Source organism: Rhinichthys klamathensis, unplaced genomic scaffold, assembly GCF_029890125.1.
Source record: "Rhinichthys klamathensis goyatoka isolate OS25496 unplaced genomic scaffold, OSU_Roscu_1.1 h1tg000488l_1, whole genome shotgun sequence".
In the NCBI taxonomy this organism is placed as follows: domain Eukaryota; kingdom Metazoa; phylum Chordata; class Actinopteri; order Cypriniformes; family Leuciscidae; genus Rhinichthys; species Rhinichthys klamathensis.
In genome coordinates this window covers 350001-364350 of record NW_026606975.1, presented here as the reverse complement: position 1 = coordinate 364350, position 14350 = coordinate 350001, and the positions used below count along the sequence as shown (strand labels likewise).

Sequence of the window (14350 nt, the reverse complement as noted above, 5' to 3'; positions counted from 1 at the left end):
CGAACCGAACCGTACCAAGCCGTAACGAACCGTACGAGCCGACCGTACCGAACTGTACCGTACCAAGCCGTGCCGAGCTGTACCGAGCTGTGCCGAGCCGAACCGTACCGTGCCGAACCGTACGAGCCGACCGTAGCGAACCGTGTCGAGCCGAGCCGTGCCGAACCGTACCGTACCGAGCCGCGCCGAGCCGTACCAAGCCGTGCTGAGCTGTAACGCGCCGTGCCGAGCCGAACCGTACCGTGCCGAACCGTACCGATACCGAGCCGTGCCGAACCGAACCGTACCGAGCCGTGTCATGCCGAGCCAAGCCGAGCCGTGCCGAACCGTATCGAGCCGTGTCATGCCGAACCGAACCGTACCGAGCCGTAACGAACCATACGAGCCGAACCGTACCGAGCCGAACCGTACCGAGCCGTGTCATGCCGAGCCGTGCCAAACCGTATCGAGCCGTGTCATGCCGAACCGAACCGTACCGAGCCGTAACGAACCGTACGAGCCGAACCGTACAGAACCGTACCGAGCCGAACCGTACCGAGCCGAACCGTACCGAGCCGTGTCATGCCGAGCCGTACCGTGCCGAGCCGAACCGTACCGAGCCGAGCCGTACTAAGCCGTGCTGAGCTGTAACGTGCCGTGCCGAGCCGAACCGTACCGTGCCGAACCGTACCGATCTGTGCCATGCCGAGCCAAGCCGTACCGTGCCGAACCAAACCGTAACGAACCGTACGAACCGTACCGAACCATACCGAGCCGTGTCGAGCCGAGCCAAGCCGTACCGTGCCGAACCGTACGAGCCGACCGTACCGAACCGTGTCGAGCCGAGCCGTGCCGAACCGTGCCGAACCGTGCCGAGCCGAACCGTACCGTACCGAGCCGCGCCGAGCCGTACCAAGCCGTGCCGAGCTGTACCGAGCCGTGCCGAGCCGTACCGTGCCGAACCGTGCTGAGCCGAGCCGTACCATGCCGAACCGAACCGTACCGAGCCGAACCGTACCGAGCCGTGCCGAGCCGAACCGTACCGAGCCGAGCCGAACCGTACCATGCCGAACCGAACCGTACCGAGCCGAACCGTACCGTGCCGAACCGTGTCATACCGAGCCCTGCCGAACTGTACCGAGCTGTACCGAGCCGTGCCGAGCAGAACCGTACCGAGCCGTGCCGAGCCATACCGAGCCGTGCCGTGTCATGCCGAGCCGAGCCGAACCGTACCGAACCATACCGAGCCGTGTCGAGCCGAGCCGTACCGAGCCGAACCGTACCGAGCCGTGTCATACCGAGCCGAACCGTACCGAGCCGTGTCATGCCGAGCCAAGCCGTACCGTGCCGAACCGTACGAGCCGACCGTACCGAACCGTGTCGAGCCGTGCCGAACCGTACCGTACCGAGCCGCGCCGAGCCGTACCAAGCCGTGCCGAGCTGTACCGAGCCGTGCCGAGCCGTACCGTACCGTGCCGAACCGTACCGAGCCGTGTCAGGCCGAGCCAAGCCGAACCGTGCTGAGCCGAGCCGTACCATGCCGAACCGAACCGTACCGAGCCGAGCCGAGCCGTGCCGAGCCGAACCGTACCGTGCCGAACCGTGTCATGCCGAACTGTACCGAGCTGTACCGAGCCGTGCCGAGCAGAACCGTACCGAGCCGTGCCGAGCCATACCGAGCCGTGCCGTGTCATGCCGAGCCGAGCCGAACCGTACCCAGTCATATCACTCAGTGGAAAAGCGAACCGAACCGTGCCGCGCCTAGCCGAACTGTACCGAGCCGTACCATGCAGTGGAAAAGCGCCATAAGATAATGTCATAATAAGACAATGATATCTTCCTCTTCTGCAGGTGATGTCAATGGAGAGAAAGCTTACCGAGCCGTAACGAACCGTACAAGCCGACCGTACCGAGCCGTGTCGAGCCGAGCCGTACCGAACCGTACCGAGCCGCGCCGAGCCGTACCAAGCCGTGCCGAGCTGTACCGAGCCGTGTCAGGCCGAGCCAAGCCGAACCGTGCTGAGCCGAGCCGTACCATGCCGAACCGTACCGTACCGAGCCGAACCGTACCGTACCGTACCGTACCGTGCCGAACCGTACCGAGCCGTGCCGAGCCGTACCGAGCCGAACCGTACCGTACCGAGCCGAACCGTACCGTACCGTACCGAGCCGAACCGTACCGAGCCGTGCCGAGCCGAACCGTACCGTGCCGAGCCGTGTCATGCCGAGCCGTGCCGAGCTGTACCGTACCGAGCCGTACCATGCAGTGGAAAAGCGTCATACGATAATGTCATAATAAGACAATGAGGTCTTCCTCTTCTGCAGGTGATGTCAATGGAGAGAAAGCTGGATTTCCTGGTGAACATCTACATCCAGCGCATGGGAATCCCGCAGTCCGAGACGGACGCCTACTTCGCCTCTAAGGAGCCCGACCCGGCGCCTCCGTATCACAGTCCGGTGGAGCACATGGAGAAGAGCGGATCCATCACCAAAATCATCCGGTCCAACAGCTCAGCGGGACAGAAGAACTTCGACCCGCCAACCTCGACATGCGTCAATCACCACTGTCCTCCATCCACGTCCCGGCATCCACAAACCATCCCTGATCCCGGTCCGATCCCCGATCCCGGGTCGCTAGTGCGTATCCCTCCGCCTCCGGCACACGAGCGCTCGTCCACCGGACACAACGGAGGATCTCGTGCACATCATTCCCGCGAAGACGGGCGCCTTTCCCAAGCCGGAGCCGAGAGCGACACGTCCGTATCAATCCCTTCGGTGGATCACGAGGAACTCGAACGCTCCTTCAGCGGATTCAGCATCTCGCAGTCCAAAGAAAACCTGGACTTTCTGAACAACGCTTATTTTAGCGGCGTGCCGCGCTGCGCTAAAGTGAGGCCGTACATCGCGGAGGGCGAGTCGGACACGGACTCCGATCTGTGTGTCCCGTCGCCTCATTCAGCCACCGGAGACGGCGCTTACGAGGACCGAGGCTGGACCGGACCCAAGTGAAACTACTCTGAAAGTCTTTACAAACCAGCGTTAGACTGTATTTGTGGAAACCTGCGTGTTTAAAAAGCAGTTTCCCTTACAAGCACAACTCCACGAGCGGAAGAAAAGAGAAAATGACTTCTGGATGCCGTATCCATCAGGTTGACGTAAAGATGGAGGAGAGACACCGGAACAGTTATCGTTTCACATGTGGTGTATTTTCATCTTTAAGGTGGAGACGGCAAAAGCTTGAGTGCTGGAAACGACTTCTGGGAGCCTTATCCATCAGGTTAACGTCGGCATGGATGAGAGACACGTGTTTATCGTTTCACATGTGGCGCATTTTCATCTTTAAGAACTTTGAAACCACGCGGGACGTCGTTACGACCAGCGCTAGACCAGCCCGATCTCATGAAGTGTGTATCTATAGCACAAATTTTATTTCTCGTACCATTTATTCGCCAAAAATAGTTTTTGCGTGCATGTGATACGCACTTTATGGACTCACTCCACACCCCTAATCCTACCCAAGGTGTTTACAGTGCCAGTGCGTATCAAAACTATTTTTGGCGTATAAATGGCACGAGAAATAAAATTTGTGCTATAGATACGTTCTTTCATGAGATTGTGTTGGCTAGACTGTATTTGTGAGCACCTGCGTGTTTAAGAAGCAGTGTTTCACTTACAAGCACAGCTCCACGAGAGGAAGAAAGGTGGAGACGGCAAACCTTGGAAATGACTTCTCGGAGCCTTATCCATCAGGTTGACGTAAGGATGGAGGAAAGACACATGTTTATCGTTTCACATGTGGTGCATTTTCATCTTTAAGAACATTTTCTGGATTTGTATCTCACTAGTTAAATGATTAGTTCACTTCAGAATTAAAATTTCCTGTTAATTTACTCACCCTCGTGTCATCCAAGATGTTACCGTCTTTCATTCTTCAGTGGAAAAGAAATGAAGGTTTTTGAGGAACACACTCCAGGGTTTCTCCATATAGTGACTTCAATGGGGTCCAACGGGTCGAAGGTCCAGATGTGAGTTTCAGTGCAGCTTCAAAGTCTCGACACGATCCAGCCGAGGAATAAGAGTCTGATCTAGACAAACCAGCCGACATTTAGAACAAAATACACATTCATATACTTTTAAACCACTAATGCTGGTCTTGCACTCGCTGTGATGCGACACACATTACGTAATCAGGTTGAAAGGTCAAGCGGGACGTAGGCGTAAGAACCGACCCAGTGTTTACAGAGCGAACGTGCAAAGACTGAGTCAAACGCCATTTACAAAAAATAAAATAAAAGTTAAAACAACGATGTCGGACGATTTTGAAGTTGGAGGAGAAAATTTTTGTTTTTCGCCCTACTTTAGATTTCTGAACCGGAACACGCTTGACCTTTCACCCTGATGATGTAATGTGTGTCGCATCACAGCGAGTGCAAGACCAGCATTAGTGGTTAAAAGTATATAAATGTGTATTTTGTTATAAATGTCGGCTGGTTTGTCTAGATCAGACTCTTATTCCTCGGCTGGATCGTGTCGAGACTTTGAAGCTGCACTGAAACTCACATCTGGACCTTCGACCCGTTGGACCCCATTGAAGTCACTATATGGAGAAACCCTGGAGTGTGTTCCTCAAAAACCTTCATTTCTTTTCCACTGGAGAAAGTCATTATGAACATCTTGGATGACGTGGAGGAGAGTAAATTATCAGGGAATTTTAATTCTGAAGTGAACTAATCCTTTAAAGGGATCGTTCACCTAAAAATAACCCAAACGTTCTGTCATCGTTTACTCACTCTTGTGTCTTGAGTTGTTTGCTTTTGTGCAACGAAAAATACAAGCATCTGTCAAGCTCCAAAAAGGCCAAAACTACACATAAGCGTACATTTACATGGATGCATTTGGCAGATGCTTTTATCCAGAGCGACTTGCATTGCATTGTAGAAGGTGTGTAAGTTCATATGAACCAAACTGAATCAAACTGTTTGAGCTACAGGAATTATTTGTGGTTTATTTGACTCTTATTCCAAGCCTTCTGACGTTTTATGAAGGTGTAGTGAAATGTAAGTTGTTAGTTGCTGATAAACATGGGGGCGAGGAGTAAATAATGAGAGATTTTGGATGAAGGATCCCTTTGAAAAGTGTCGTCCGTGTTCATTGTGAATGTATTTCACGACAGCTTGTGAATTTCAAACCAGGTCACTGAAAGTCCATCACAATATTCCCTAAATTAATACCATGGTTAGGACATTCACTTCAAGTACATAAGAAATATAAAATATCACTTTCTCTCAAGTTTACAATTTTTTAATACACCCTGGATTAATAACTTTGCATGTTGATAAATTAGGAATATTTAGAAAGAATGTATATTTAAAGTTAATTCTTTAAATGGAAAAAAAGCCTATTTTCTGCTAAAAAAAAACTTTTCCTAAAGACACTAAACCTTCCAAAGCAATTTCTAAAAACACTGTACATAAACGATTTCTGTACCCCTGTAAAATAACGTAATGTGTCTGCTTCACAATCATTCAACATTATATATATAAACATTTCATTTTCTAATACATGTCGTCTGAAAACATGAGGGCCAGATGAAGTCGAACGTAAACGAACTCTTGTTAATTAGTTGAATCACTCATGAAACAGGGAAAACTACTATTGAATGCACTAATTTTACGTGAGAAATGCACTGTATCATTTTGCCTTGTTCCGATGTAATTGATGTTCTGTTGCCTTTTATTGTTTGTTTTATTGCTTGAAACCATATTGAACAAAAATGTCTGTATGGAGACCGGGCAGTCGGCCGGATATAAAGTACGTTTCCCGTAGAAGTCAGACTGAACATCTCCAAAGAGGATAGTTATTTAGTTTACATCATCTCGTCTTCCACATCTCCTGTATTCAGATATCTGAAAGTCTCTCCCTTTAATGCTGTTCATCTGTTGCTTGTGCTGGACACACCGGGGCAAGTTGTCACACTTTCCAACACCAGTGAATTTTTCTCAAGGTGTGTTGAGTCACCAGGAAAAAAGCTGTTGCCTGGAAAAATAGATTTACATTTTACATTTGGCAGATGCTTAGAGACTTACATTGCATGCAATGTTTACATTTGATCAGTTCATGCATTCCCTGGGAATCAACCCCAGGACTTTGGTGTTGCTCTAATGTATCTATAGTGGGGCATGTTGTCACACTACAGGTGAAACTCAAAAAATTAGAACATGGTGTAAAAGTTCATTTATTTCAGTAATTCAACTTAAAAGGTGAAACTAATATATTATATAGACTCATTACAAAGTGAGATATTTCAAGCCTTTATTTGTTAAAATTGTGATGTTTATGGATTACAGATATGAAAACCTTTTCACAATATTCTAATTTCGAATTTGGGGTTTTCATAAGCTGTAATCCATAATCATCACAATTATAACAAATAAAGGTTTGAAATATCTCACTTTGCATGTAATGAGTCTATATAATATATTAGTTTCACCTTTCAAGTTGAATTACTGAAATAAATGAACTTTTGCACCATATTCTAATTTTTCGAGTTTCACCTGTATATGATATAAGGGTAACACTTTACAATTCGTTTGTTAACATTAGTTAACTACATTAGTTAGCATGAACTAATAATGAACTGCACTTATACAAAAAACGCTGGGTTGTTTTAACACAATTTTGAGTAAAATATGGACAAACCCAAACGTTGGGTTAAAATTTTTTATTTAAAAATGTTTCAATTGAATTTAAAAATGTAACCCAGCCATTGGGTTTGTCCATATTTGACCCAAAGTTGGGTTGAAACAACACAGCATTTTTTAGAGCGCATTTATTAATCTTTGCTAATGTCAACATTGTGAGTGGCCCATAAGGATGACGCTACTTTCTCCTATTGTCCCAGATTATAATTACAAACTAGAAACAAGCTATAATTAATGCTATCCCTTCAGAACATGCATTTTTTAGTGTCATTGATTTATGTTCTTAAATCTTGTTAGTTAATGCACTGTGAACTAACAATGAACAGCTGTATTTTTATTAACAAACATTAATAAATACAGTAGCCTATTTCTCATGGTTAGTTCATGTTAGTTAATGCATTTGTTAACTAATGAACCTTATTTTAAAGTGTTACCGATATAAGTTACAAAAAAACAGCTGACATATGAAATACTATCAAAATAAAATGAACAAAACAAACTGGTGTATTTGCACTTTTGACTCAACGCATCTTCGCCCTGTGACAACTTGCCCCGGTCTCCCTGAACTGAATGCAAAATGCTTAAATAATGAAGTAAAAGCTGCAGAATTACTTCCTGGATTTAAACTACAATCAATATATATGTGATGTGGAGTCAGAATACTGTGGTAAACATGGCTGCAACATCTTCTAGCCTAACAGACACATATTGAGGAAGACAAGTCATTGATTCAGTTGAGTTATGTGAAGCTGACAATCTCTTACAAAAAAAGTATGAATATGCCATCGGATGAGAAGTACCAGAGTAATCTCATTCGTACACCACGGTACTCGTTTGTAAGAGAGAGTTGAGTTCTGCACATTCAATCTGTGAATCTGTAATAGTGATTTGAGTTGAATATCGTCACAGTTGCCTTGCTTGGTTTCAATTTGTTTTTCCAAAGAATATTGCGTATTTTGCTAAATTGCCTTTGGTATCTTTTATAACACTTGTCAGTTTTTTTCCAGTTGTGTGTAAATGTTTACTTGAGCTCAGTTTGGTTCTGAAATGCTTGTGAATGTATTTCTTAACGCTGTTGTTTTGTTTTCACTGTACAGACTCACAACCTTCCCGATACACATGTTAGATCTGCACAAACACACGAACACAACCACAAGAAACTCACAGAGGTCTGAGATATGAACGAACTTCTACGAGACTCATGTAATACTTTACAACAAAGTTTCATTTGTTAACATGAACTAACAATGATAAATACTTCTAAAGCATTTATTAATCTTAGTTAATGGTAATTTCAACATTAATTCTAAGTTTTCTGGTCTTTAATAATGTTATGTATAAAAACATTAGTTATACATCGTTCATGGAACGTTTCAGTTGGACATTTGTCTAACATTTTTAAATGTTACTTGTTTCGGAATGTTCACAGAACGTTCAAAAGTAACATTCTCATAATCTTTGAAGAATGATGTAATTGGAATGTTCACTTAAAGGGGCTATATGTAAGAATTTTCATGTATTGATTGCTTTTTTATTGCCAGTGTGTGATCAGCTTGTAACGAAACGTTAAAAATTAGAACTTCCTCGACTTCCTAGGTTGTCTATGGCCACATTTACACATAGCCGGGTATTTAGAGAAACGATTATTCCCCCCCCCCCCCCCCCCCTCCGTTTTAAATAATAACATCGCACACACAACATTGTTTTCAAAAAAGTTGCAATTTACATCAACCCGCATAAATACGCCGTCGAGCACCATCATAACTGTGAGAGTCACATGACGTTCAGCATGTTCTGGCGCATAATGTGACGTTTGAGAACCTAAAACTCCGTTTCTCGACACGGCAACACATAACCAGCGTTATCAGAAATCTCCACTTTGGAGAGTTTTTAGAAATAATTGTTTTCTGTGATAAAAACGGGGTTTTTGTGTAAATCAGAGGCCAAACCGCAGGGAAATATCTGCGTCTTCCCTTCGTGTAAACGGGGCAGTAGTAAGGCCGGATTTGCCGGGAAATCAAAATGGTGTAACGTTTACGCTCCCGAGAGCCTCTCTTCTGTTCAACGACACATGAAACAAACGAATGCTTATACAATGTTCAGGATAAAATAGCCATAAGAGCTGTTCTGTACTGTAATGTCAATGTGTCAAGCAAAGAAAAGAGATTAATTCAAACTATACTCTCATATAGCCAGATCTATGGTCTCAAATATACTTTATAATCAAACTATCATAACAGTGTAATTTAAATGAGCTCATCTGTCGTCAATCTAAACGTTGCGTCTGGATGTTTTCTGACAACTTTTTACTTCTAAGCAAAGAACGATAAAGAACTTCACCGTGAGTATATTGAATATATAGGCCCTATATTGAATCATGTTCAGGCTCGTAAGTTACGTGAGCAATAAGTTGCTGGCCGCAGTTCACTTAATGCCCACCGGTGTCGCTAATAACAAGGCTTTCTGAATTCTACATATAGCCCCTTTAACGTTCGCATAACCAAGAAAAAACGAAATTTTGAACATTAAATGTTTTCATAACTTAATGAGAATTCTTAGAACATATTTGTGTTTGCTGGGTTATTGTAAAGCGTCACCATAGATGAATATAACTGTGGTGTTTGTGATTCTGGACCACCAGGGTTTATTTGAATTCAGTTTACCAGCAAATCTCGACTAGCTTCACCAGAACGAGCATGAAACGCTCGACCAGCACACACACACACTTGTGTGAGGATACATGAAAGTAATGCTGGCTAAGTTATTATTTGACTGTTTTAAGTGCTCAATATGATCATTATGGAGCAAAAGTTTTGCTTTTTTGAATCTTACACATTTATTTGTAGAAGAAAGAGCGCATGAATGAGAAGGAACGGCCCGCGCATCTCACATATCCTGCAAGCCTTACGTTTCTTGTCTTTGACACTAATGTGATTCACATTGACAGAAATGGTGTTTTGGGCTTACGCTAACGTCATTTAATCATCATATGTTCTCGGATCAAATCCATAATTGCTGTTTTCCACAAACGATGAACGCTGCTGTTGTCTTTTATTTGTCTTCTCAGTGAATGCTTGCCGGCATGTTCTGAACCGCTAAATGCCATACTAAATATATATAGCTTTTGATTATGTAGCATATTTGTCGTCGTGTAGTCACTCAAATCCATGAGCTCATGGGCAAATGTACAATAAACTTTGTATATCATATTGTTCATATGCTGCTGTCGTTCATGTCCACGTCTTGCGTCACGAATGCATGCGTTTGTATTGGGATATTCACAATATAAATCATCCCATTACAGCTTTAGTTTAAAAGAAGAGTGTCTTGCAAGCTTGATAGTTTGGTTAGTTATGCAGTGGCCCGATTCTGGATCAGCCTGAATGGACATTGTTTTGATTTGATATATACTTTTTGTGATATAGCCTACCTGGTTGTATTATTTCACCCAGTCCTTTTTTGTAATTTGCTGCTTGTGTGAGTGTGTTTTGACTCCTCAGATGGTGTTTGGGTGTTTGGGTCATGAAACCGGGTTCGATTTTTGTGACCTGAACATGTTTTTGTGAGTTTCACTCTATTATTGCATGAATATAATGCAAGAGGAAACGTGTAGTGTATGTGTAGGCCTGATGTAGTTCTTCCATTAGCAGCCTCTTAATGTGTGAATATGCATCATAAATATTGCACACTCATGCACTTACACAGAGTGTGTGTGTGTGTGTGTGTGTGTGTGTGTGTGTGTGGGAGCGAGAGAGAGAGAGAATGTGTGAATAAGTGTGTGTGTGTGTGTGTGAGAGAGAGAGAGAGGGGGAGAGAGAGTGTGTGTGTGTGTGTGTGTGTGTGTGTGTGTGTGTGTGTGTGTGTGTGTGTGTGTGTGTGTGTGTGTGAGAGATAGAGAGGGGAAGAGAGAGTGTGTGTGTGTGTGTGTGTGTGTGAGAGAGAGAGAGGGGGAGAGAGAGTGTGTGTGTGTGTGTGTGTGTGAGAGAGAGAGTGTGTGTGTGTGTGTGTGTGTGAGAGAGAGGGGGAGAGTGAGAGAGTGTGTGTGTGTGTGTGTGTGTGTGAGAGTGAGTCTGTGAGTGAGTGAGTGAGTGTGTGTGTGAGTGTGTGAGTGAGTGTGTGTGTGTGTGTGTGTGTGTGTGTGTGTGTGTGTGTGTGTGTGTGTGTGTGTGTGTGTGTGTGTGTGTGTGTGTGTGTGTGTGTGTGTGTGTGTGTGTGTGTGAGTGAGTGAGTGAGTGAGTGAGTGAGTGAGTGAGTGAGTGAGTGAGTGAGTGAGTGAGTGAGTGAGTGAGTGAGTGAGTGAGTGAGTGAGTGAGTGAGTGAGTGAGTGAGTGAGTGAGTGAGTGTGTGTGTGTGTGTGTGTGTGTGTGTGTGTGTGTGTGTGTGTGTGTGTATATCATGATGGTGCTCAGTGTGGCACTACTGAAGCCTCTGCTGTGGATGTCTGATATTGCCGGAAGGTTCTGGAGGTCGAGCCACAGATGCGCTGAGCGGATGCTGAGTGTCTCACAGAAAGCCAGGCTCTTTCCTCCGGGGAATGATGTTTAATGTGCGCTTGAACTCAGAGTCGAGAGGTTTGAACTCAAGTGAAAGAGAAGATTCTGCCATAGAAATGTCTATTTCTTGCAATGCAACTGATAAAGCAAAATGAAAGCCGGTGAGAATCATGCGTGATCTTCACTATAAGAAACACTTCATTCTTCATGGACGTGTTTTTAATGGATGTGTGTGTCGAGGGAGAAGCTGAGCTAAAAAGAAAAAGCTTTTGGAAGTTTTTAAGTTCAAAACAGATCGAGGAGAGTGTGAAGTGCTCTGACATTTTACACACATTTTCATTTCACATTTTATACAATGAACGAGTCCATCATGAATCCATCGTCCAAACCGTGTTTCTGTCTTAAGTGTGAGATTTAAGAGACATCCAGATCTGGGGGAATAAAATTAAATAAAAATTCATATGCTTTATAATGATATCTGGGTCTTATTTCACACCAAAATCCAAAAGAATAAAAGGAAATTATATTTGTTTATATATGCAACTCATATTCATGATAAAGAAAAAATCTGTAGAAAAATAGACATGTTCTGGCAGAAAATTAAGTTAAGTTTATCGACATTTCCTTCAACCAATAAACACAGCAAAATTAAATGGGTCATTCAAAAATATAGGTAAAGTACTTGTGAAAAATGAATACAGAAAATCCCTTCATATAGGCTTTTCTTAGAGTTTTCATATTCATATTTCATATATAGGCCTATAAAATTAACCTTAATTTAAGTTTCTAAGAAATGTGAAATAATACATGAAAATGTCACAATGCAAAAATCTAAATGAATTGTTGTAGATTTATCTAAGCAGTCCTGCTCCTCTCTGGATGTAACTTATAAAAATTAATTTTACTAATTTCACATAAAAAAAATGTGTTATTTGTTTTTTTCTCTAATGACAAATCTTATTATAATGAATATTACTTAATTAACCTGCTTCTTCTGTTAGCTAAATTTAGTATTCATAAATGTCTCTGATAAATGTAAATTTGGAGGAAACAAGCCTTTGTTTTTAATTTTAAGAGCAGAAATTCGACAATACCTAAACACAATAGCCTACTGGGTTTGAAAAATAAGAAAAAAGCTGCAAAGTGCGTATTTATGTAAACATTTTCACATTTTTTTTAATTTTTTTTTTAATTTGTCACTGTTTTTGTTTGTCTTTTTATGTTTGTTTATTTGGTTTACTCATTCACAGTGCAGTGACAATCAAACTCCATAAGGGGGCGTCACACCATCACTTGTGTCTTATGTCTTTCTGTGTGTGATTTTAGGTTGAGGCTTATTCTTTTATTAATGTGCTTAAAAGTGTAAACCAGCTGTATCATCTTTTATGATTGATTTATATTCTGTATAAAATGAAACTATAATAAGGTGCCACAGTGCAGCAAGCTTTTTTTGGATGTCATGGATATATTGGTGAAATAAATATATTAGTGTAGTTAAACGATCTTTCAGTCTTTGCCACCGAACAGATGATGAACTACATTTCCCACAATGCACTAAAATTGGCAAACAACTTCCCAGGAAGCGTTTATTACTGACCGCTGCCAACATGGACATAAACAGCAAACGAGAGTCTCACTAATTACATCTGATTCACTGAATTCATATTTGCATTTATATGAAGAAAAACACCGTGTTCTCTATCGTAATCTTCACTAGAGCTCGTGACTGTTTACGTTGTTTACTTAGCGCCGCAGCTAAGCTAAGCTAGCTGTGTTTGTGATGTGAGCTGGTAAATAGTCTGTTATCGAGGATGTACACTTTATTATCGGGTCTGTACAAATATGTGTTCCAAAAGGACGAGTACTGCGTCCTGATCCTCGGCCTGGACAATGCAGGGAAAACGGTAAGATTAGTAGTAAATAGTTCACGCCTAAAACAGTTCCACAAAATCAGTTTTGCTTCAGTAACATTTTGGGCTAATGATGCACAATAACCTAGGTAAGCAACTTGGAAAGTGGTGTCTAGGTAGGGTGCTAATCAAATGTTAAGACTACTACAATGCCCTATAATGCAGAATTTGCGACTGCAGTAAACTAACGTTAATATTCTCACTAGTTAGGTTGCACACTAGGTTTTGACACTGTTTCTGTATTAGTATGCAGCCTATTTAGTTCCTAGAATAAATAAGATGCTCAAAAATTATTTTATCGATGTGTTTGTATTTTATTTATTTTTTTGTATTGTTTTATATTTCACTCTTTAATTTTTTGTCCTGTACTTTTTGTCTCAACAACTCTGGTTGTTGTAAAGCGCTTTATCTGATTGATTGAAATTGATTGAAAAGTGCAGGTTAGGTTCACAGCTCATTCGTTTTGAGACAAATCTGTGTTCTTTTCTTGAATATTGTAGACCTTTCTGGAGCAAACAAAAACAAAATTCAGTAAAAACTACAAGGGCATGAACCTCTCGAAGATCACAACTACAGTCGGCCTCAACAGTGAGTAATACATGCTGTAAAACTGAAGAAAACAAATATAAACATAGCAGTAGTGTTACTCGTTTTTCCTGTCTGTTTCAGTCGGCACCATCGATGTGGGAAAAGCTCGTCTGATGTTTTGGGATCTTGGAGGACAAGAAGAACTACAGTCTTTGTGGGACAAGGTGACACACCTTCACTAAACTGATCCTGATGCTGTCGTTGAAAATGTTCCTTGAGTGCATTATATAAATCACTACAGAAGACAGGAACGCAACTAATCTGTTTGTAATGTCATGTTTACCATGTTTTAGTACTACGCAGAGTCTCACGGCGTGATCTACGTCATTGACTCCACCGATGAGGAGCGCTTGGGCGAGTCGAAGGAGGCTTTCGGTGAGTCTTACTAACATGAGGAATCAATCAGAACCTGAACAATCAGCAGCATTTTCATATCACGGTCACACAAAGCCTGTTTCACTTCAGCAGAAGAGATGCTCAGATGTGCGTAAACACAGAAACTGCAGTCAGAAGCAGATTTAGGCCTGTCATTGTTGTTGATTAACCGTTTGATCTAATCACATCACAATTATTTAAATTTCAGTCATATTTTCCCATCCAAAATAAAGGAAATTTAAGTGCATGAAGAAATGCCATCAAATGCATGATATTGCATTTTTTTTATTAGGTGTGTTGGAGA

At 42.8% G+C, this 14350-nt stretch overlaps 2 protein-coding genes across 3 annotated transcripts in view; both read left to right on the top strand.

The window, feature by feature from the left end:
- Positions 1-3124, top strand: part of LOC130072472 (potassium voltage-gated channel subfamily KQT member 2) — a 70127-nt gene extending 67003 nt beyond the window's left edge. For both annotated transcript variants that reach the window (XM_056237593.1, XM_056237592.1), the window contains exon 16: positions 2305-3124. In XM_056237593.1, the coding sequence (XP_056093568.1) occupies positions 2305-2988 (684 nt within the window). In that variant the 3' untranslated portion in view covers positions 2989-3124. The remainder of the gene's footprint in view (positions 1-2304) is intronic.
- Positions 3125-12721: 9597 nt separating this feature from the next.
- Positions 12722-14350, top strand: part of arfrp1 (ADP-ribosylation factor related protein 1) — a 12688-nt gene continuing 11059 nt past the window's right edge. Inside the window, exons 1-4 of the mRNA XM_056237594.1 lie at positions 12722-13077; positions 13584-13671; positions 13753-13835; positions 13965-14046. Coding sequence (XP_056093569.1) covers positions 12985-13077; positions 13584-13671; positions 13753-13835; positions 13965-14046 — 346 coding nt within the window. The 5' untranslated portion in view covers positions 12722-12984. The remainder of the gene's footprint in view (positions 13078-13583; positions 13672-13752; positions 13836-13964; positions 14047-14350) is intronic.